This window comes from Lemur catta, chromosome 12 (genome assembly GCF_020740605.2).
Source record: "Lemur catta isolate mLemCat1 chromosome 12, mLemCat1.pri, whole genome shotgun sequence".
Classification (NCBI taxonomy): Eukaryota; Metazoa; Chordata; class Mammalia; order Primates; family Lemuridae; genus Lemur; species Lemur catta.
Genome location: NC_059139.1, coordinates 83460011 through 83484105, shown reverse-complemented (window position 1 = coordinate 83484105; position 24095 = coordinate 83460011). Strand labels below are relative to the sequence as shown.

The 24095-nt window shown below is 44.4% G+C and overlaps 1 protein-coding gene across 1 annotated transcript in view; it reads right to left on the bottom strand.

The window, feature by feature from the left end:
• Nucleotides 1-16570, bottom strand: part of TNFAIP8 (TNF alpha induced protein 8) — a 119072-nt gene extending 102502 nt beyond the window's left edge. Inside the window, exon 1 of the mRNA XM_045566150.1 lies at nt 16441-16570. Within this exon, the coding sequence (XP_045422106.1) occupies nt 16441 (1 nt within the window). The 5' untranslated portion in view covers nt 16442-16570. The remainder of the gene's footprint in view (nt 1-16440) is intronic.
• Between the last annotated feature and the right edge of the window lie 7525 nt (nt 16571-24095).

Below are 24095 nucleotides of genomic sequence, written 5' to 3'. Positions count from 1 at the left end.
CAGGACGGCATTCCTTCCCACAGCGACCCAGGACACTACCCTTCTTACTCTCCCAGTGGCTTCAGACTCCCCTGGTTTCCATGCTTAAAATGACAATGAAAAATACATGTGATAATTATCACAGAATTTCCCAAACTGAGAGGGATTAGAGACCATCTAGTCTATACTTCACATTTCTTAGATGTGGCAGTTATGGGCTGGAGGGCTTGAATATCTCAGCAAAATCACATAGCCTCTAGAGAGCCCACCTCCCGCATGCCTGTCCAGGGCTTTTCTCACCGCATAGTACCAAATAACAGGTGCATCCTTTGCTTAGCTATTTCAAAAATACCATGTAAGCAAAATTTGCCTACAACGTTTCTCCAGATAGAAATGATGCTTGAAGTTTTTTAAAAAATAGATTCTGAGAACATGTGTAGAGGTAGCACAGGTAGTAAGAAATTAAAAAACCTTATTTTTTGATAATTTTAATTTCTTTCTCCACCAAACTCACTAAATTGACACATTTAAGTTTCACCTCTCGTCTTCTGCCTCTCGTTGAGGCGTTAACAAGCTAGTGTCCGGTAACACTGCTCCTTATCAGCAAGACCCTCTCAAGCCCTGCCGATGCATTCGCAAACCTGGGGCCACTCAGGCTGTGAGACCCACGGCCATATCTGTATTACTCCCCCCACCCCAGCCCATTCCTGCTGCAGAGTCTAATCAGGGATTTTGAACAGCTCTGAGAACAGTCTATTCAAGATCTTAACATCACAGAGTAGCCAGCTCCAAGCACCAAGCCCTGGAGCCTAGCTCTCTTTCTACAGCAGGCGCCTGCAAGCTGGCTAGGCGAAGTCAGAGGCATAGTTTCTGCAAGAGGAAGTACAGCGATATGGTTAAGAACCAGTGGATTTGAATATCAGATTTGCCTCTTGACCTTAGGTAACAACTTAAGCTCCTACAGTCTCAGTTTTCTCATCTTTAAAATGGGATAATAATGATAGAACCTATTTCAAACTGTTATTGAGGGATTTGGCAATGTATATAGGGGTCTCAGTACAATGCCTGCTACATAGTAAGTGCTCAGTAAATACTGAGTCTCTGCTGCTATGCGTGGCTCGCACATGGGCTAATCAGAGGCAAAAGGCAAAAATACAGGCAGCTGAGAACAGGCAAAGAAGAAAAAGTTTTCAGAAATCATCCTGAAATCCTTGAAATCACAAAAGTAGAATAGAAAACAGTTACATTTCTATACCAGTCCTTATTTGTCTCTGGAGATGCTCAGAAGCAGAGTCACTCCCAGGATTGTTTCAAGCGAGACCTGAAACACTAGATCTTGGGGAAAAACTCGTGAGGGTGGGTCAGGCTCACGGGCTGCCTCCCACAGGCCCAGCCACAGGAATGGAGGGCCCGACACTGCAGCTCCTCACTGCAAGGTGCTGACTAGCAACAGAAAAGGGGCAATTTCTCATGTTACGGTGGCTTTTCCATTTCATCCAATCTTTGTTACCAGTAAGATCTCCCTGGTGTGGTCAAGGCTATCGGGTTTCCTTTTTCCTTCACACCTGAAATAAAAGATCATCTCAGCATTCACATCCATCAGGGAAAAATCACTATTCTATTACTTCTTCTTCTTCTTTTTAATTTTTTTTTAAATTAATAGAGATGGAGTCTCGCTATCTTGCCCGGGCTGGCCTCCAACTCCTGGGCTCAAGCAATCCTCCCACCTCAGCCTCCCAAGCAGCTGGGGCTACAGGCGTGTGCCACCATGCCTGTCCTATTACTTCTTGATTATTTTCATCATTGCTTTTGTAGGGTGAATGTTTGTATAAGCTATGTATCATAAGATTGGCTTTTGTCCGCTGCTATTGCATGTGACTAGGGTACTTAGAAAGAAAAAGTCTTCATGGCCCACAGTCTAGGACCTAACAGGGAGAACCAAGGCGAGGACATTTCATTGAACTAGCTCAGGCCAGGCATAACATCAGGCAGCCCAAGGTTATACTCACACAGTGAATGCTTTGAGAAGCAAGAGATACAAAAGTTCAGAGGTCACCAACTCAATTGTCTCTAGGAGCCAGGCAGATAAACCAAGTGTGTGACCAACCAGAGGCAACACAATAGGGAGCAGCAGAGTCTGGCCAAACTGGCGCAAATGCCCCATGAACTGACATTTAAATGTTAAAAGCTAAACACAGTGCGTAAGTTGAGCACAATGCATTCGGGTCACATTTGGGCCAAGGGTTTCCATTTTGTAACGCCCTGCAATAGGTTCTGATGGCAAGAAGTGAAGAGCAAAACGACCAACCAAGAAAGGGAAGAGCAGGCAGGGACAAACGGTCTGTCTGGGCAGGTGGCAGCCCCAGCACCCAGCGATGCAGCAGTGGTCAGAAGAGGACGGTCACAGCGAGCCTGGGGTCTAGGCCCCACGTGCCAGGAGCCTGGGCCGTAAAACCAGGAAACAAGAGGTCAGAATACGGACAAAGGGGAGGGCACGCAGGCACAGGGACCACTGTGCTCATCCTGAAAGTGCAATAAAACGAGAACACAGCTGACAGCCTAGCCCTGGGAGTCCAGGGGACACAGGACCAGTGGGTGCTGCGCCCACAGACCCTCTGCCCAGGGAGGGGCCTGGCCCCGCGAGCTCAGCTGTATCTGAGGCAAAACCTCTCCTGATCAGAGGGAAAGAGTCAAAGGGACAGGGCAGATCCCGACAGGCTAAGAAGGAAAGGAAGAGGCCGGGCGCGGTGGCTCACGCCTGTAATCCTAGCACTCTGGGAGGCCCAGGCGGGTGGATCGCTCGAGGTCAGGAGTTTGAGACCAGCCTGAACAAGAGCGAGACCCCGTTTCTACTAAAAATAGAAAGAAATTATCTGGCCAACTACAATATATATATATATATATATATATATATATATATAAAAATTAGCCGGGCACGGCTGTGCATGCCTGTAGTCCCAGTTACTTGGGAGGCTGAGGCAGGAGGATCGCTTGAGCCCAGAAGTTTGAGGTTGCTGTGAGCTAGGCTGACGCCACGGCACTCACTCTAGCCCGGGCAACAAAGCGAGACTCTGTCTCAAAAAAAAAAAAAAAGAAGTAAAGGAAGAAACCCCACATCCCTCCACATCATTATTTCATAAACATGTATATATTTAGTGCTAACTCTGTACCCTTTACCAGGTTCAGCTGATGTTACAAACACTAAAAGCAAAAAAAGCCATCATTACTGAGAGTAAGTGGCTTATTCTGGGTTAACAGGAGAGATTATTTGGCACCGGGGTTGACCAAGTCATAAACTCAGATTCAGTAACAACGTAATAGCTCACTATTCCCAGTATTGGAATGCTAATGCTGTGTACATTGAATGATATAGACATACAGGTGATGTTCTCAAAAGTGCTAAAAGAATAGATCACGTAGAGGGAAAAATTGAGATCATCATCATCAGACTCTTTGACAACACTTTATGTCGGAAAAAATGGAGTAACATATTTAAGATTCTCAAGGAAAGAAAATGTTAGCCAAGGATTTTATATCAGGCAAAACTGACCTTTAATTATAGAGGTCACAGAAAAAGTGTTATCAGGAAACTAGGGAATACTATTCCCATGAGCCCCTCCTAGTAAATCAACTACAGAAAAAGCTTTAAATCAAAATGTCTACGCTAGGCGCAGTGGCTCACGCCTGTAATCCTAGAACTCTGGGAGGCCGAGGCAGGAGGATAGCCTGAGGTCAGGAGTTTGACACCAGCCTGAGCAAGAGTGAGACCCCTTCTCTACTAAAAATAGAAAAATTAGCCAGACATGGTGGCACATGCCTATAGTCCCAGCTACTCGGGGGGCTGAGGCAGGAGGATTGCTTGAGCCCAGTAGTTTGAGTTTGCTGTGAGGTAGGCTGATGCCACAGCACTCTAGCTCAGTCAACAGAGCGAGACTCTGTCTCTAAAAAAAAAAAAAAAAAAAATCCAAACACACATACAGAAAAAGGGGAAGAATGAATATGGCATATGCCAAAGAAATTATCTGTACTATTTTCAGTAATGATAGCTGATAATGGCAGTATTTGTGTTGTTATTTGGAGACTACTGCATGTGTAATATGGAACAACCAAATAGGTAACTATACAATATTCTATCTCCCCTGTGACTAAAAAAACAAAGATTCTAATTGTGAAAAAAAGGAAATAAAAATGTAATACACAAGAGGTTAAATAAAAACCCTGTAGTCTTGAACTTAAATTGGAAATATTATGAACTTGCAAAATATGCTATCGTTATACGAGTGTTTATATATGTGTGTGTGTGTGTGTGTTTCCCAGCTCTGACAGGTGAAAAGGCCTATAAATAATAACCATTCCAGTAAATGAACATTCCTAGTGCCTTGACTATGGTCCTGAAATAATAATGTTAAAAGAAACCAGGGATTCTTGGAGAAATGGTTGATTCCTGGTCTAGGCAGGAAATGTACAAGACATGCCCAGATCACCTTAACACATCAAACAGCAGGAAGCTATCAAGATTACCAAAGTCAGAAGAACTCAGGAGCCAAGTGAAGAAGAGACTCCCACCAGTCAAAGATGGGACAATTTCAGTCTCAGTAAAAATTAAAATTTCAATGGACTTAAGCCCACCAAATATATGAGTGAATTCATAATAATAAAAAAAAAAAACACCCTGGCCTGGTTTAGGGGCTCATACCAGTAATCCCAGCACTTTGGGAGACTGAGGCAGAAGGATAGCTTGAGGCTAGCAATTCAAGACCAGCCTGGGCAACATAGCAAGACTGCATCTCTACAAAAAAATAAGAAAATTAGCCAAGCATTGTGGCACACACCTTTAGTCCTAGGTACCAGGGAAGCTGAGATGGGAGAATCACTTGAGCCCAGAAGTTCAAGACTGTAGTGAGCCATGATCAAACCACTGCACTCCAGCCTGAGCAATAGAGCAAGCAAGACTCTGTCTCTAAAAAAATATAAAAACGAAAAGAAAACAAAACAAACCCAACTGAATCTTAATTGGCCACCTTCTGAGAATGACATGAAATCAATTCTTGAAAACGGGGTAAATCAAAGGAAAAAAATCAAGCATTTATCCTGCTTTTCCTATGTGAATTGTACCACTGGGCAATCAAATAACAGATTGAGGGGACTCTACCCTTATAAAATTAGTCCAGCTAATAAATAAAATCAAAATGATAGAATATCACCATTCTGCAACCCCCCCTGAATTAACAATTCTAGACATTGAGGATCAAGAACTGCTATCATCAAGAAAGAGTGAAAAAAACAGACCTCATGTGCCTTCTAGTGAAAGAATACACCACCCCTGTAATCTCACCAAAGGGGTCAAACCTGTGTCTGATCAGGCCTCTGGACCCAGATGCAGGAAATAGGGGGCAAAGGAGTGAAGTTGAACTGCACCATGAGTGTGCATCTTTCTTGTTATTAAGACTGTGGGAAACTCTGCCGATCAAAAACAGCTCAGGTCCTTCAACAAATAAATTATTTTTTTAAAAGGAAGGAGCATGGTAAGACAATCTGCAGATTAAAAAAGACTTAAAAGACACAACTTTTTTTTTTTTTTTTTAATGGGCAAGGCTAACCTCAGTGGGTCAGAATGCTCACTTGGGTGATAAAACTAGAGATGCAAGGAAGTAATTAATATAAAAGTCGGGATGGTTACTTTTGGAGGGACAGAAGGGAATGCGATCAGGATGGGGTATAGGGTTTGGGGATGGCTGGCAAAGTTCTATTTTTTGACCTGAGTGCTCGTGATATACATGGGTGTTTGCTTTATAATAATTCACTAATCTGTGCATTTGTTTTGTGTGGCTTTTTATATTTGTGTTTTATTTTACAATAAAAGGGTAAAAAAGATGTTAAGAAAATCTAACAGTGTTAGCACAACAGCCAACTGATGGAAAGGACTGCGAGGTAGAAGAGCGTAGAGACCCAGCAGCAAATCAGCCGGCACCAGTGTCATGGACTTGTGTTTCTGCAAACTTACCATGTTGAAGGTAAATTACTGCAGCTGCACTGCTTTGAATAAATTTTGCCTTATAACATTTTGAATTATTGTTAAAAGTTTATAACAACTAACATGCTTCAAAATATCTCAAGGGCAATCTCAATTCAAAATGACCTCTCGGATGTCTACTGGAATTGCAAAAAGCTGTCATTGGGCATTGGGTTCTCACAGACGTGAGATTACACATCTCACACTCCATGAGATGTGCAGTGACCAGCATCACACACCCCCATGGTTCATCTTTCTACTGGTACTATTAAAAACAACAAAAGCCAGGCATGGTGGCATGCACCTGTAATTCGAACTACTCAGGAGAGGCCGAGGCAGGAGGACTATTTGAGCCCAGGAATTGGAGACCAACCTGGGCAATATAGCAAGACACTATCTCAAAAAAAAAAGAAAGAGAGAAAAGAAAACAAACCAAAGACAACAACAATGGAAACAAAATGTGAAGAATAAAACATGGAGATAAGCTTCACAGTAGAACCTGACTGGTTGGAGAGGTAGCAGCCTTTGAGAGTTCACAGAAAGGGAAGGCGTTCGTAGCAGCTTTATTGAGGGGTAAGACCCTGTCGCAGTGCAGAGCACAAGTGTGGGAGGCAGCTGAGCTGCCAGGGTGTGGAGCCCAGCTTGGCCAGGCATTGGCAGCAGGCTGTTTAACCTCCCTAAACCTCAATCCCGCGTCTGTAAATGAGGATTAACTAGTGCCTTTCTCAAAGATCCATTCTAAAGATGAAATTAAATAAAGTGTATGAAGCACTCAGCACAGTGCCTGGCCCCTCCTAAGTAGTCAATAATGTTTGCCATGATTGCTGCGGTGGTAAACATTTCCAGAAACATAAGGACTCTGTATTTGATAAACATCCGGTTTGAATGCAGGGTGCTTTCTCCAAAGTGCTATTTTTATAAACCCATGATCTTTAACAATAAAAAGTCACTTCTAGTAGTAATTAAGTATATGTGATTTCCAACACCTTCCACATCATTGTTTGATTTCCTCCCAACTACCATCATAGGTGGTTAGTTTTAATTGCAATAAAACCTGGGATGATTATTATCAGGAACAGTGATGGCCTCGGCTGGACAGCCTAGGGCATGGGAGCCCAGGGCCAGTGCAGATGCTACTTGTGTACCCAATAACCATGTCCCTCTCCCTTCTTCCTATCGGCACAGACAATCTCTTACCACAGAGCTTCTCCCTCAAAACCCACCACTCACTTTCCAGAGCAGCTGTGACTCAGTTCTGGCCGATGAGGCTTTAGGAAAGATTTTACCCCTGATGAAAAAAGATAGACACTACAAGAGAACTAATTTATCGCTGCCCTCTCTGGGTCCCGCCTCTTCACACACATACACACACTTCCTGCCTTAGAATGAGGTTGGCTCAGGAAGCTCTTTTCTGCCCAAGAACTGGAGAGTCTGCAGATCAAAAGGTAACATGCTAAAGATGGGAGGGTAGGAGGACAGACAGAACCTGGTCCCTGAAGGCACTGTTTGAACCACTGACCCAAACCTGGATCTGCCCAACCCCAAACTGCCATTCATATAAGAGAATATTAGTTGAACATTCTCTTGCCTGCAGCCTAAAGCATCCTGCTTGCTATGGACTGAATGGCATCCTTCCTGCTATGAATGAATGTGTTCCTCAAAAATTTGTATATTGGAACTTAAACCCACAGTGACAGGAATAAGAGGTGGGGCCTTTGGGGAAAGTGATTAAGTCATGAGGGCCCCATCCTCATGAACGGAATAATGCTCTGATAAGAAGGGAGCACCCTAGTGCCTTTTGCCCTCCCACGTCTCAGTTCTTCTGCCCTGCGAAGACGCAGCACTCGTTCCTTTTTGCCTCCTTCTGCCACATGAAGACACAGCAAGAAGGCACCATTTGGGAAGCCAAGGGCAGCCTTCGTCAGCCACCAAATGTGCTGATGCCTTGATCTTGGACTGCCCAGCCTCCAGAACTGTGAAAAATAAATTTCTGTTCTTTATAAATTACTGTGTCAAGTATTTTGTGATAGTAGCACAAATGACCTAAGAAACCCCCCAAAATTCATATGTTGAAGCCCTAACCCCCAGTATCTCAGAATGTGACTGGATTTAGAGATAGGCTCTTTAAAGAGATGATTCAGTTAAAACAAGGCTGGGAGGGTGGACCCTAACCCAATGTGACTGGTGTCCTAGTAGGAAGAGGAGATTATGACACAGGGAGATGGCATGGGTATGCACACACACAAGACAAGCTGAGACAATCTGTTGCCAGAAGATCTGAGATCTGAGCTACAAAAAAATATTGTGGGCTTTTCGTTGGTTTTGTTTTGTTTTCTAAGAAATGAGGTCTCTGACATAATTATAGCTCACTGCAGCCTCAAACTCCTGGGCTCAAGTGATCCTCCTGCTTCAGCCTCCTGAGTAGCTGGGGCTAATGGCGCACACCACCAAGCCCAGCTAATTTTTCTATTTTTTTTGTAGAGATGGGGTCTCACTATGTTGCCCAGGCTGGTCTTGAACTCCTGCCCTCAAGCAATCCTCCCGCCTCAGCCTCCCAAAGTGCTGGGATTACAGGCATGAGCCACTGTGCCTGGCAAACAAGAAATATTAAAGGAAGTTCTTCAGGCTGAAAGATAAAAAAAATGTCTGACACAAACTTGAGTTTACACTAAAAAATCAAAAGCCCCAAATACAATAAATAAGTGGGTAAATTATACAACTTTTTTCTCCTGTTTTAATTTCTTCAAAAGAAAATTGTTTAAAGCAAAAATAATAACTCTAATTTTGGGGGATTATATGTAAGTAGAGCTAAGCCATATGACACTCATAATACAAACAGTAATACAGTAGACCCCCTTATCTAAGGTCTCGCTTTCTGAGGTTTCAGTTACCTGGGGTCAACTGTGGTCTGAAAATAGTTGAGTACAATACAAGGTATTATATGTGTGTGTATGTCTGTGTGTGTGTGTGTGTGTGTGTGTGTGAAAGAGAAAGAGAGACACTGTATGCATATAACTTTTATTACAGTGTATTGTTATAATTTTTCTATTTTTATTATTAGTTATTGTTGTTAATCTCTCACTGTGACAGATTTATAAATTAAACTTTATCATGGGTATGTATGTATGGGGAAAAGCATAGCATAAATAGGGAGCAGTAACATCTGAGGTTTCAGGCATCCATGGGGGGTCTTGGAACGTGTCTGCTACCAATAAGGGGGAACAACTAATACTGTTTATACAGGTGAATGTCAGGGAATGAAATGTGTCTCACATTCATATATTGAAACCCTAGTCCCCAATATGGCTGTGTTAGGAGACAGGCTGTTAATTAATAACCTTTAATTAAAGTGAAATGAAGTCATAAGGATGGGCCCTATTCCAGGGGTCCCCAACCTTTTCAGCACCAGGGACTGGTTTCATGGAAGACAATTTTTCCGTGGGTGGGGGTAGGGAGGCGGCGGGGGAGGCAGAGCTCAGGCAGTGATGTGAGCTATGGGGAGGGAGCCACTGTGAATAGCGGTGCAGCTTCGCTTGCTCAGCCCCTGCTTATCTCCTGCCCTGTGCCCCCCACCCCCTACCAAGTTTCATGGAGGACAATTTTTCCATGGACTGGGGAGGCATGGAGGGGCAGAGGTACAGTCCCTAACAGGTACCAGGCCTAGGGTTGGGGACCAAAGCCCTAATCCAATGTGACTGGTGTCCTAAGAAAAGGGAGAGATACCAGGCATGTACAAGACTAGAGAAAAGGTCATGTGAGGGCACTACAGGAATGTGGCCACCTACAAGCCAAGGAGGGAAGCTTCAGGAAAAACAAAACCTACTGACATACTGATCTTGGACTTCCAGCCTCCAGAACTGTGGGAAAATAAATTTTTGTTGTTTAAACCACTCAGTGTAAACTAATATATCATGACTATACAAACACTAAGGGCACCCATAAAAAGAATAGAACTTATAATATCAATTAAAGGGTAATATTAGGAGTGGATATGCTTGTAAAGAACTCAGAGTTGGAGTATGCAGGGAGAGTGCAGCGGGAAAGCCTCTGCCCCTGCCCTGTGTCTCCACGAGTCACAGCCCGGCCTCTTCCACCTGCCTCGTGTCCCAAATGGCGCAGCTGGAAGGCCCTGGTGGACTGGACTCTGGGGCAGCAAACCTAGGGGATGGCTGGCTAGAGAGGAGGGCTGAGGCAGGACTCAAACTAGTCCATTTCATACAAATATTTAAATCAAGAGGGGAAAAGGCAGTGGTTCTATTAAAATTAATACTATATATCATCAGTAGCAGACCTTTATTATTCATAATTTCCATGGCCCCTCTTAGAATGATATTAAAAACTAACCAAAATTTAGAAAGAGGGAAGAAAGTCTCAAGTACTGGCACACCTCAAAATGCAAATGAAGAAGAAGAAGAAGAAGAAGGAAGTTATAGAAGATGGCTTCAGTGGGGGGGGGGGATGGGTACATTCACACCTAATGGGTGTGGTGCGCACCGTCTGGGGGATGGACAAGCTTGAAGCTCTGATTCCGGGGGGGGGGGGGGCAAGGGCAATATACGTAACCTAAACATTTGTACCCCCATAATAGGCTGAAATAAAAAAGAAAAAAAAAGAAGATGGCTTCAAAGAAATCATGGTCTGCTCTCCATTTTCCCCACCGTCCACCATTACAAAATGAGAAGGGCACTCAGAGAACAGAACAGATTCCTGGAGGTGCCAGGACCTCAGGACAGGGGAACAGGCCTGGTGGAGGGAAAACAGGCCACTTGGCAACTGAGAGCCTTGATTTGGGCCTGCTCTCTTCCAAACAAAGCAACCTGAGGTGTCCTTAACTCAGCGGCACACTGGTTTACGATGTCGCCATTGTCAGTGACTCAGAAATCTACATTTTCAACTAAGGAACACTGAGCAGAGGTTCCACTGTCTCTGTTTCATAGGTTTCAATTCCTGGATCTATTTGTGGGATGTCACTGTTTTGGTTGTTATTTTCTGTTCTTGATGCAGTTGCTTGTCAACATTTTTCAACCCAGTGAAGACCTACTTGAAAAACCACTTTGTTATTTCTTAAGATGGGTACACAGGTGTTCATTTTGTATATACAAGTTCATTTAAATCTTTAAACTTTAAAGCTACTCTGTACTTTCAAGAGATTTGCTCTTTACAGTGACAAAAAAAAAATCCTTACATAAATCCATTGCCTGAATAAACTTTTTAATAGAACAAGACAAGAAAAAAACAGGTCTCCCAGGGTACAGGTTCTCAATTTGCTATGCATCGGTCACCTGGGGGCCCTGTCAGAAATACAGATTCCTGCACTCGGCCTTTGGTCATGCTGCAGTAGATGGGAGCCCAGGAATCTGCACCTTTTGTATTAAGGTTCCCAGGTGATTATGACTTGCAGTCAGATTCAGAGCTACAGCCCCAGATGAGCCCTAAAATACAGTACATTGGACAGGTTCAAAGTTTCATACAGTGCATCACCTTGGTAGCTGCCCAGATAATCACATTGACAAACTGCCCCACCTGGGCAGGTACACAGGGCAGGGACTCCTCGCTTCCTCAAGAGGCTTCCTATTTACACAGGGTCTCCTAGGCTGGAAGCAGCAGCAGCCGTTCCTTTAGGTACTCTCAGTCATTCCAGGCCGTAAAAGCAAAGGAGCAAAATGGCTAAGTGTGTGCAAACAGAGGTTGTTACTGGAAGCTGGAGTAGGGGGCGACTTCATTCCCCTCCACAGGCATACTTCATGAGTCACTGAGGGCCCATCTCTGCACAAGGGCAAGAGAAACTCCATCACTAAGTCAGGACTGCTCTGCTCTCCAAGGGCAGTGAAAGTAACCAAGCATCAGCCATTTCCTGGAAAACTATCTCATCTATTTAAAGAGAAAAGAAGGGGAAAAAATTTGTTTCCTGGTCACAGAATGGTGGAATCAGATACCGGACTTACTTCTCAAAGGTTAAACTTTAAGTTTTCAACTTTTGCTCTGAACTTTGCAATCTATTGCCAACATTATGCCTGCATTTTTTCTCAGGAGACCATGGTATTTCTTGTTGTGTCTGAACGTGTGTGAGAATCGGAACACATCAGATGAGAGCCCAAGACAGGAAAGGATGAGTGTAGTTAGGCCTCCACAGCACATACCACCAACTCTGTCTTCCTCATTCCTTTTTATTTTTTTGAGACAGGGTCTCGCTCTGTTGCTAGGGCTGGCTAATTTTTCTATTTTTTGTAGAGATTGGGTCTCACTTTGTTGCCCAGGCTAGTCTTGAACTCCTGAGTTCCAGTGATCCTCCTTTCTCAGCCTCCCAAGTAGCTGGGACTACAAGGGCTAGCCACCACACCTGGCTTGCAAGTGATTGTTAATATTCTAGATAGTAACACAATTAGCTTTTTTGTAGATTTTTGGGGATGCCTGTTCCCCATCCCCATATACATTAATCATCTCCCCTACACACTGCCCACTTTTTGAGTTTTTCATGTAATTTGAGTAAAGTTCAGGTGGACTATCATCTATAATACCTTCCTGTAAAACATGAATCCTTTAGATATTGAATGTTTTGTGTTAAGCTCCTTGCATTGACAAATGTAGACTTTATAAACCATTATATTCACCTAGACTACCTGATGATTTAAGAATCATAAATAAATCATTGACTATAGTAAGGTTCCACCAAAAGTATAGTGAACCTGCACAAATGGGCCTTTTAAATATTTTCTTTAAGGGAGACTCTTACTCTATTACACCTTTTGTTCTGATGTGTTTAAATTTAGCAAGAAAAGAGGCTGTGTGAGTTGAAAAATCACATCTTTGTTGTCTCTTAATTTTCTGTTTCTGACTATATTGCTAGACATAGTCTTCATCTGCATGTTGAACTGTCACGGGGACAAGGGTGTTCTGGGATCCTACACAGAATGGCAGAGGGGGCCGGGTGGAGTTGGACACACTGCATGGGCCAGGAACAGAGTATTTTATGAGGCCTGTTCTTTGCAATTCTAATTCTGTTGAAATCGGAGGAAAGGGTGTGTGGAGAGAAACGATTGCATCCAAACTCATTAGGAAATGCCGAGTTGGGGGAGGAGCAGACTTCTACATGGTTTATGGCTTGGGGAACTTCAAATAGTTGATGTTTGAAGTTGAGGCTGCCACGGGGCCAGACACTGCAGAGGTCTGATAGTTCATTGATCCAATTACTTCTCATCTGCTAGCGTTAGCCCAAACTGGAAGCAACACACTTCCTTCTTGGAGATTTCATTTGTACTCAGAATAGAGCTTTGGTCCACACCAGGACCTCATAGTCCATTCCCCACCCCCTCGGTTTTTGCCTGATACAAACTGAAGGGAAGGAACATGGGATGACCTCCAGGAGGCAGGGGAGAAACAGCAATGACAAATAAGGGCTGCCTGTTCTGTCCCAGAGGGGAAGGGAGTGGGCACAGGGGCCGTTAGTACCCGGGACACTGACTTTGGCAATGAGGACATGCACTGGGGCCAACCTGGACAACACAGTGGACACTTCACCCCGGTCCGGCATTCTCAGGCAACCCTGGCATCGATACAGCAGTTAAGCGAAGGCGCCGTGTGGTGCCAGATTAACTTCTATCGCCTCGCCCTCCTCACGCCTCGCCCCTCCTCACGCTGCCCACATCCTGCATTTAACACCAAACACACACAGTAAGAACTCAGCAAACACCGAAAAAGCACTTTTAACACCCAACCTTTATGTTGCCCTGTGGCTAAGAATTCACTTCCTGTTCTCGTTTCAGGTTTTGATGACTGTGGCCCTGGTACTAATGTCCTTAGTGGTGCTGTCCAATAGCTGAAAATGAATGATTTGTGGAGGGGTCCAAAAAAAAAAAAAAAATCAGAGAACCCTGCGGCAAAATGTAAATGAGGTCAGTTAGTTTTTATTCTACATTTTGGCGTGAAGAGGAGGAAATGAGCTACAGGTGGAGGGTAGATAATTCTAGAATGTCAGAAGACCTTGGAAATGGGTTTAGGGACCATGGCCTTAAACCATAAAGTTCACCAGTATTCACGTTTACAGGTGTCTGGCCCTCAGTCCAGCTTGCAGGAGGGCAACAGAATAAAAAGAAAGAAACAGCCCCCCAGCCAATCCCTTCTCTAAGCCTGGCTCTTACTCCTTCAAACCAAATTCAATTAGTTCAAGCCTTCCCCACTCCTAACTCTTATTTATTTAAAAAAATTAGTTTCTCAGCTGGACACGGTGGCTCACGCCTGCAGTCCTAACACTTTGGGAGGCAGATGAGGAGGATAGCTTGAGGCCAGGAGTTCAAGAAAGTTCAAGACCAGCCTGAGCAGCATTGTGAGACCCCATTTCTAAAAAAAAGAAAAAGAAAAAAAAAAAAGCCAGGCATGAGGCTGGGCTTGATGGATCAAGCCTGTAATCCTAGCACTCTGGGAGGCCGAGGCGGGTGGATCGCTTGAGGTCAGGAGTTTGAGACCAGCCTGAGCAAGAGTGAGACCCCCGTCTCTACTAAAAATAGAAATAAATTATCTGGCCAACTAAAAAAATATATATATAGAAAAAAATTAGCTGGGCATGGTGGAGCATGCCTGTAGTCCCAGTTACTTGGGAGGCTGAGGCAGGAGGATCGCTTAAGCCCAGGAGTCTGAGGTTGCTGTGAGCTAGGCTGACGCAACGGCACTCACTCTAGCCCGGGCAACAGAGCGAGACTGTGTCTCAAAAAAAAAAAAAAAAAAAAAAGCCAGGCATGGTCGTGTTCACTTGTAGTCCCAGCTACTTGTGAGGCTGAGGCAGGAGGATCACTTGAACGTAGGAGTTTGAGGCTGCAGTGAGCTACGACTGCACCACTGCACTCCAGCCTGGGCAACAGAACAAGACTCTGTCTATTAAAAAACAAACAAACAAACAAAAACTCAATAACTTGCTGACCTAACTCCCCATGACAGATCTAATTAGAAGGTGGCAATAAGTGTTTCCAAGTGTTTAATTAAGTGTGATAATTATTTCTTTCCTTAAAGAGAGATGGAGTCATATGTTTACATTGCAAAGTATAATGTTTCCTTAGTTAAAACAGAGTGGAAACACTTTTGTGTAACACAGGATTTAAACCAGGATAAAATATCTGCTGCGATAAGCAGCACTTTCAGTCATTTATCAGCTCTTAACTTCCATATGCCAATACACAATGGTTTCTTAAAAATTACTCTGTTCTGGTTATTTCCTTTCACCACGCAGCTTTGTTATCCTTACAGCTCGATGAATAATTTCTACTCAAAATGTCATTTCCCTACCAACATCTCTTAAATGGATTCTTATCAAGGAAGTGGAGGGAACTTTATGGGTATTCTACTTTCACAGCAAGAACATAGCAAAAATAAACTGAGATGTAGAAGAACTCAGAGACTAGTAGAACTAGATGAGACCCCAGCAACCAGGCAATTATTTTATAGGTGAAGAAACCATTTTATAGAATAACTCAAGTACAATACTGCTGTTATGATATAGCAAAGCTTTCAATTAACTTTTCTTACAATGTAGAAATATGCCCTGCATGGAGAGAATATTGATCTCCTCCAATAAAAATAACGTATGTAGGGATGGAATTACCAGTCTTAAGCAACCCAAGGATCAGGCACTGGGCACTTTACTACTACTGGTTCATTCCTTTTATGATTCCGCTTGAGATACGGCTCTTTCTACCTAGTGCTGTGTTTTAGAAAATCAGTTGGTTTAGAAATACGGTGTCACGGGTCAATAAACATCTGTTAGGTGCCCGAGCCTGGTTGTTCAGCTTGGTCTTGAACGTTCTTACCAGCCAACCTGGGTCTGAGGGGCCTGGGCAGCCACCAGGTGTCTTTGCGGCAGGTGCTGAGTATTCAAGGGCCACATGTGCACTCGTGTATACACACACACACACACACACACACACACACACACACACACGCACCCCTTTCTTCTTCAAAGGAAGTCTCCCCTGAATAATCGCAAAGCAAAGCTCTGGTCCCTGCCCGTTTTACAATGCACAGTTGACTGCAATCTCAGGCCAGCATCTCGGGCTGCAACCTGGGACATCCTGATAACCCGCGCAGTCCTTTCGCAGGCATGTGCGGTTCCCAGAAGGACGTGACAAATAGCGGGAGGCCCGTCTACAAAAGGAAGGAAGAGATGGCGAGTGGGGCTCCGAGCAGGAGGTGGAGGTGAAGGGGTCGGCCGGAGCCGGTACGAGTTCCTTGCAGGGGGTCTCGGAGCCTCCCGCGGCACAGGACCTGGGCGAGCCCCTCCGGGGGGTTTCCGAGGCTGCACGCCCCCGCGCCCCCCGCGCGCACTCGTTCGTTCGGACGCCCCCGCGCACACCCCCGCGCACTCACTCCACAAACTCCGAGGGAGCCGGGGGCGCGCAGCCCGGCGGCCGAGAGAGCCCCGCGAGCGTGTGCGCGGGACGGGCGCGCCCAGGGGCACTTACTCGAAGGAGGGGGCGCGGTGGCGCCTGGACGCTGGGACGCAAGCCGGGCGATCTGGCGACGCGGAGTCCCTCAGTCGCTCGAAGGCTCGCGGGCACCCGCCGACCTTAGCTGAGCGCGGGCCAGAGCGGGTGGGAGTAGAGGGGCCGGGCCGGGGCGGGGCTTGGAGGCGGGGGGCGGGGCGTGTCGGGGGAGGAGCCGAGGAGCGGGGTGGGGCTTGGAGAAGGGGCGGGGCGGAGCGGGGGAGGAGCCGAGGGGCGGGGCGGGGCTTGGAGGAGGGGCGGGCCGGGGCGGGCCGGAGCCGAGGGGCGGGGCGCCCGGGGTCGGAAGTGGCCCCGCGGAGAAGGCGGAGAGGGACCCAGACCGCCAGACGCAGACCTCTGGGCGCTGCAGGCCGGGACCCACCTGGAGATACGCAGGCGAAGATGCCACCCCTCGGCCCCTCAGTTTCTTCAGTTGCAAAAATGAGATAACAATCTCGCAGTGCGTTGAGATGGTTAAATTTGGTCATGCACATTTGCACCTTGCCTGGCACGTAACAAGCACATGTGAGCGTTCGCTGCCATTATTATTAATTATATGATGACAATCCGTGAAAGCCCCTAAGTCCCGCCTGCTCCTAACTTTTGCTTTTCCGCCTTTACGGACCTTAAATCTACCTGACGATATCTGACGCGTTCCCGACTCCAGGTTTCCATTGGTGGAGGATTCAGCGCTGCCTGGGAGTTAAAGGCTCATTGGCTCCCGGGAAGCCGCGGGCTCAGCCCCGCCCACGGACCTAACCGTGACGCCCTTGCTGGCGGAGCTGAAGGCTCGCTCTCCTCCGCGGACGCCAGAGAGACCACCAGCATGGGGCGGAATCGGGGTCTTCCTTCTGTTGAGGAGCCCTGACCTGGGGTAGCCATTCTCAAGTGCAAGGGACCTTTGTGGGAGTAAATCCATCCACACTGTAAACATCCCTTAAGCAGCTACCACTTGGTAGTCTGTGCAGGAGTCCGGGAATATTAATAAATACGTGCAGCTCATCGTTCTAATCCTCACAACAACCCATGATGTAAATCCCATAGCTACCCCAACTTTACAAAGGGAAAGGGAGACATGGTAAAGGAAAAAAGCCTACCCAAAGAAAGTTACACATCCAGGACATGGTGGAGTTTAGCTGAGAGACAGGAAAGTAAATGAGGTGCAGTAGACAAAATCACCACACATTTGGGTTTAATGCAAAAGATAGGAACATGTATTATACAAAGTACAGGTTATTAAACGAGGACACTGTCCTGTGGTTATAGCTATGGGGAGGGGAAATCACGAAAATCTTCCTGGAGGAGGTGATGTCGGAGCTAGGTTTGGGAAAAGGAATGGCAGCTTCACACTCTTATCTGCATCTTACAAGTGAATAAGAGTTACAGCAAACATTTTCAAGCATTAAGAAGGACTGGAGGAAAAGTGGAGTAGTGGTTGGAATGAAGCTAAAACAGTAAGACAGGACTACATTCAATTGCTTTCTTCCTATAGGAGCTAAAAAAAAAAACATTAATTTGACCCTTGTTTGGTAGGAAGACAGAAAGATATTAAGCATGAAAGATCTGTCAAATGTTGTTCTAGAAAGGTTAACCTGGAAACAACATAGAAGATCGCAGAGCTAGGAAACTTGCTTAAGAAATTAATGAAATATGTCAGAGTGAGGTATTGTAGGAGGCAGAATACGTGGACTTCCTGAAAGACGTCCACTTCTTAATGCCCGGAATCTGTGAATATGTTACATTACATGGCAAAGGAATTTTGCAGGTGTGATTAAGGTTAATGACATTGAGATGCAGGATTATCTTGGATTATTTGGGTGAGCCCAATCTAATCATGAGTCCCCTAAAGTAGAAAAAGAGTGGATCAGAGAGATTCAATGTGTGAGAAGGACTCAACCTGAGCTATAAGCTAAGGACTGGGTGTGGCCTCTAGAAACAGGGAATGGACCTCAGCTGACAGCCAACAAAAAATTGAGAGTCACAGTCCTACAAGCACAGGAAGTATAATAAATTCTGCCAGTAACCCAAATGAGCAAGGAAATGGATCTTCCTTTAGGGCCCTCAGAAAGTAACTCAGCTCTACTGACAATTTTAATAAGGAGAGTCATCTGGGTGGCTTTACAGGGTCTCTGGATTAACAGGCTCAGTCATTGGTGTTACTACTCAGTGGAGAGAGGGACAAAGGCACATACTTTCTAAATACGTCTAGAGTCTGCAGTGATGCAACTAAATGAGGATTCATCCCAACCTTCCCCAACCCCAAATAATTAGAAACTATCCCTGAATGCCCGTGGGCAATGATATTTGTCACCACCAACTCAGAGTTCTAGTACTGGATTTGCCCTGTGTAAGTTGGATGACTTTGGATGAAGCACAAACCCTTAATGAGACTTGGCTTCTTCTGCTGTGTGAGATGGAAGGAAGAGCTCGATCTGCACAACTGCTGTGAGAGTTACCCAGGATGTCACGGTGCCTGAAACCTCAACCCCAGTAACATTCACTGTTGCCAGATTTCAGTCTCCCTTGGCCCCAGCTGCGCCCTGCAACAGCAACCCCCACAGCCACCTGTACGTTTGTCATCTTCATCTCTGACATTCCACACCCCAGCTACAACCTCCCATCCTTGCTCCCCACACTCTTCCTTTACCTGATCTAGACTTAGGTTTCTCCCATGGCTTCTTTTCCTATCCAGCCTACACCCCAAAAGCCAGCACTTCAGTCACTCCCTTGCTAGTGCTCCCTTGTGCTTTCCCTGTACCCACCCAGAAAATCTTTCTAGTCATCCACATTTTTCATATGGGCTACTCGAGAACCAAAAAGCGTGAAACTTTGTGCCTCTACAGATTCATGACCTCTAATCTCAGCTGAGTCTTCCTGCAGCCTGGATATCCTCCTGCATCATGGGTGGGAAGGGGAAAGAGTTTAATCTTTACCTTGTCTTCAAGACGTCTTTCCCACTGTCTCCCCTTCCTGCTCTTGATATATGAGTTTACCTCCTAGTTCACAGAAAACACAAATCAATAGAGAATTTTCTCCGCATCCTGTCCCAGCCACCAAAATGGCATCTGCATTCACACTCATCTTGACTTCCTTTCCTCTTAGTGGATCAGAATAAACCCATTCACTGGTTCTCTGGGTCCTCCCTGAGCCCTCTTTTCTATCCACAGAGACCACACTCCATTAATTATCTCTTCTCTTTTATCCTCAATCTTTCAAGTTCTAGGCTTTCCCTACAAAAATACTAAAATTTTAAAAATAATGATACAAAATTTAAAAAAAAAGAACTCCTAGTCTTTCTTCATTTAACACTGATAAGGACATAGGACTTTTTTTCATTTCACATTATTTCATGGTGTGATGATGTTTAGAAATTAACAAGATAATTAACTTTGCTGTCTTACTTGGGCTAATAGATACTTGGGTCATTTCCTTTTCTAGCCAGCTCTTACATGTTTCCAATTTCAGGCCATAAAAATGTATTAGGATCTAGGAAGCACCTAATAACTAGTCCATTATTCAATAGCTAGATATATTTTAAAATAATTGTAGCTACAAGTAGATTAATGAATCTTCTCTGACCAAAAAAACCCCAAACTTCATTAATCACATGAAGTAGAGATAGCTGTTACTATAGCTGCATGCCAAAAATACCTCTGTACATGCCTTCTATTTTTGCTTCTGCCCAGCTGAAGGTGAAGGAACTAACTAACTCTAGGCGAAGTCATGAAGTTTTTAAAAATCTTCTGCCCCAGTTTTCCTGTGTATGCTCTTGCTTCAAGCCTCTACTCTATCTACTCAATGCCAGCCTCTTCTTTTTGATGGTAAGGAAATAACTGCATGGCACTGTGATACGTGCAATAAAAATGTATGCACAAATACACTGGGAGGAGAGAGGAAGTGACTCACATTCCCTGAGGGAACGGGGAAGATTTCACAAAGGAGGTGCCATCCAACTGAGTCTAAAAGGATGAACTGAAATTTGCCAGGCAGAAAAAGGATACTCCAGGCAGAAGGAAGAGAGACAAGAAAGATAGTTTAACATTTTCCAGCAAGCTGCAAAGTACTGAAACAATGATATGAAATTTAAATACAGCCCACAGAAATATTTATGTGGCCTTTGTGCTTTAATTACATCTTTGTGGGTGTATACCCATGAAAACGCCTAAGTCAGAGTATGGCTATAACTGTATCATTTTTTTTTTTTTTTGAGACAGAGTCTTACTCTGTTGCCGGGGCTAGAGTGCTGTGGCATCAGCCTAGCTCACAGCAACCTCAAACTCCTGGGCTCAAGCAATCCTTCTGCCTCAGCCTCCCGAGTAGCTGGGACTACAGGCATGCGCCATCACGCTCGACTAATTTGTTCTATATATTTTTAGTTGTCCAGCTAATTTCTTTCTATTTTAGTAGAGACGGGGTCTTGCTCTTGCCCAGGCTGGTCTTGAACTCCTGAGCTCAAACAATCTGCCCACCTCGGCCTCCCAGAGTGCTAGGATTACAGGTGTGAGCCACCATGCCTGGCCAACTTCACCATCTTTCAAAATCATTATCTGATTGTCCAATGCTTCAACTCTATCTTTCCAGTCCTATTTATTTTTGAAGCATTATCATAACATCTAATCTTGTCCTTAAAGCAACCATATGAGTGATAAAAGAGTATAGATATTGTTTCAAATAAAAGTCAAGGTGCTGATCAGTTAGGATAAGAGGATTGTTCAATGCCATGCAAACTAGAAACCCTGGGATAGAATAATAATCAGGGTTATTAATATCAATGATCTTTTCCTATTACTTTAATAGACCTCAACCCCCATTCATGGCTATTACACATTGCTAATGGCCATACCTCCAGCTTAGAGTATTTTTCACTCTTTATGAAGAATTACTCACCTCCTGTAATAGTCAATAAAACATGTCTTTTCCTAAGGAAGTTTGCTAGACCTATTGGCTGTATCAAAGGGTGACTTTATCCACAACTGTCCCCAATTGGGTCAGCCACCCTCCCCATGAAACCAAGTTCTCTGTGTGTTTCCAGATGGCCACTCCTTAAGCCATTCTCTTGTAGAAACTGTAGTATTGCCCCTAGCTAGAACCCTTATTTTTCTGTGAGTTCACCACCAGATTCTCTGTCTATGTGGGTTCTTCCACACCTGAACTATTTTCTCCTTTTGACCATCTCAAATCTCATGGGATCCTATCCCAAATACTACAAAAAGCAGTTTTGTTTTGTCTTGTCTTTGAATACACAATTCTACTTTTTCAACTCCTCTGAAATCTTTTTCTATAAATATGGCCCAAATTCCTGGCTCTATTGATAGAGTTTGTGGGTGGGGAGGGGCACTTTTGCAATCTTAGGCAACTTGTATCACTTCCACCCATGAAATACTGGTCCACGCTGGGAATGCTTTCCTTGATTTTAAGCAAGAAAAGTTCCCATCTTGGTCCTGTATTGCTCCAAGCACAGGACCCTCACCTAGTAGATTCTGACTCCTATGTTTTTCTCCTGCAACAGCCTCACTTCTTTCACTCTAATGACTCTTCAGAGTAAAGAATTTGTATGCTCCTTACTTCCATGTCTGAGTTCTCTCTCTCTCTCTCTCTCTCTCTCTCCATAGCTATGGCCTCAAGGATTTTAAAAAATGTATTCAGTATTGTTATGGATTAAAAATTATCTCAGAGTAAAGATATAGCCAAGACCATGGTTGTCAGTCCCTTTGTTAAGATCTCAGAAAGATTTAAGGGTGTACCATGTAGACCCTCTTTGTGAGACACCAGGATTTCTAAGAATCTTAAAGTGGCATATCAGAGCAGTATCACAGGTGGCCCAAGGTAGAGAATAGCCTGTCTCAGAAAAAAAAAAAAAAATACAGGTGTGGCTTCTGTCTAGTAGAATCGATTATAATTTGATATATAAGAAACCCACAGTTTGTAAAGCAATTTTACTATATTGAATTGTAAAGAATAGGAACAGGCTGGGCGTGGCGGCTCAAACCTGTAATCCCAGCTCTTTGAGAGGCCAAGGTAGAAGGATTACTTGAGGCCAAGAGTTCAAAACCAGCCTGGACAACATATGGAAACCCCCATCTCTACAAAAAATTAAAAACATTAGCCAGGTGCAGTGGTTTGCACCTGTATTCCCAATTACTTAGGAGGCTGAAGTGGGAGGATCACTTGAGTCTAGGATCCAGCCTGAGCAACAGAATGAAACCATGTATCTATTTAACACATTAACTGCCATGTGAGTTGTATTTAACTCATGCTAGTTTTGAGCCTGGGGCCTCGTGAAGCATATGTAACTCATATGTCTCTTTACCTTGGGAGCTGCGTGGTGCGCAGGCAACTCACGCTGCCAAGCTGCAGCATATATGTCACATGATGGGTGGCCCCCTGGGCAAAACCCTGCAGTTGGTTCATGAAAATCTTTTGTTGATGTTCTTATTGTTACAATTAATATTGGCAATTTAATTGCATATAAATCACAGAAAACAATAAAAAATAACAAGTTTTTCATTAAATTAGAAAATGTTTTGTTTTCAAAGTTTTTATTCTATTTTTGTAATAAAACACAGTGGCCCAAGGAAAAAAAATTTTTTTTTCTAGTGTGGCAGTCAATGTGTTTAAAAAAAAAAAAAAAAGGAATGGCTCTTCTGTACCTTTCCTTTGGCTCTCACTTTGCTGCAACAGTGGGTCCGGTTGTCATCTGTGGCATATGTATCATGTTCTGCAAACCTGTATCTTACTCTTGCCCTGTAATCCTATCTTTCCTCAATAAACTTCATTTTCATGCTTGCCTAAAAAAAAAAGGAATGGGAAAAGCACAAAATGTAAAGAGGCCTTTGAACTTCAAACTTCTATGGCCAGGAATCTGGCTGAGATGATTCAGCTGAAAACATGGGCAACTTTTATGTAAAAGGAAGAATGACTCAGAGATAGAAAAAAAGAAAAGCCCAGAGGGAGGAGCCAAGAGCTATGGAGAATTACTTCCTGGAACAAGATTATTCAAGGAACTGGTGATAGGTGCCTAGCTAAATTCAGAATATCTATGGACCAGGGCTTGCTATGTGACTCTTACTTTTCTACGTTTTTGAATGGGAGATAGCTATCCTATCTCTGTCTCACCACTGTATGTTGGGTGCATGGGAGGCACATAACTTGTCTCCTTAGTTTACAGGCCTTCAGAACGAGAGGTGTGATACTTCAAAAACCTGCTTTTAAGGCTGGCTGTGGTGGCTTACACCTATAATCCTAGCACTCTGGGAAGCCAAGCAGGAGGATTGCTTGAGCTCGGGAGTTCTAGACCAGTCTGAGCAAGACCACCCATCTCTACTAAAAATAGAAAAATTAGCTTGGCGTGGTTATTAGCCAGGCATGGTGGCTCAAGTGCCTGTAGTCCCAACTATTCAGGAGGCTGAGGCAGGAGGATCGCTTGAGCCCAGGAGTGTGAGGTTGCTGTGAGCTATGATGACGCCCCAGCATTCTACCCAGGGTGACAGAGCAAGACTCTGTCTCAAAAAAAAATCTACACCTGGACCTGATTTAAATAAAAAGATCCTGGAGCTCAAGTCTGACCCTGATGCAGTAATAACATGAAACTATTGGAGTTTGGGGAAGGAGTGAGTATGTTTTGCATGTGAGAG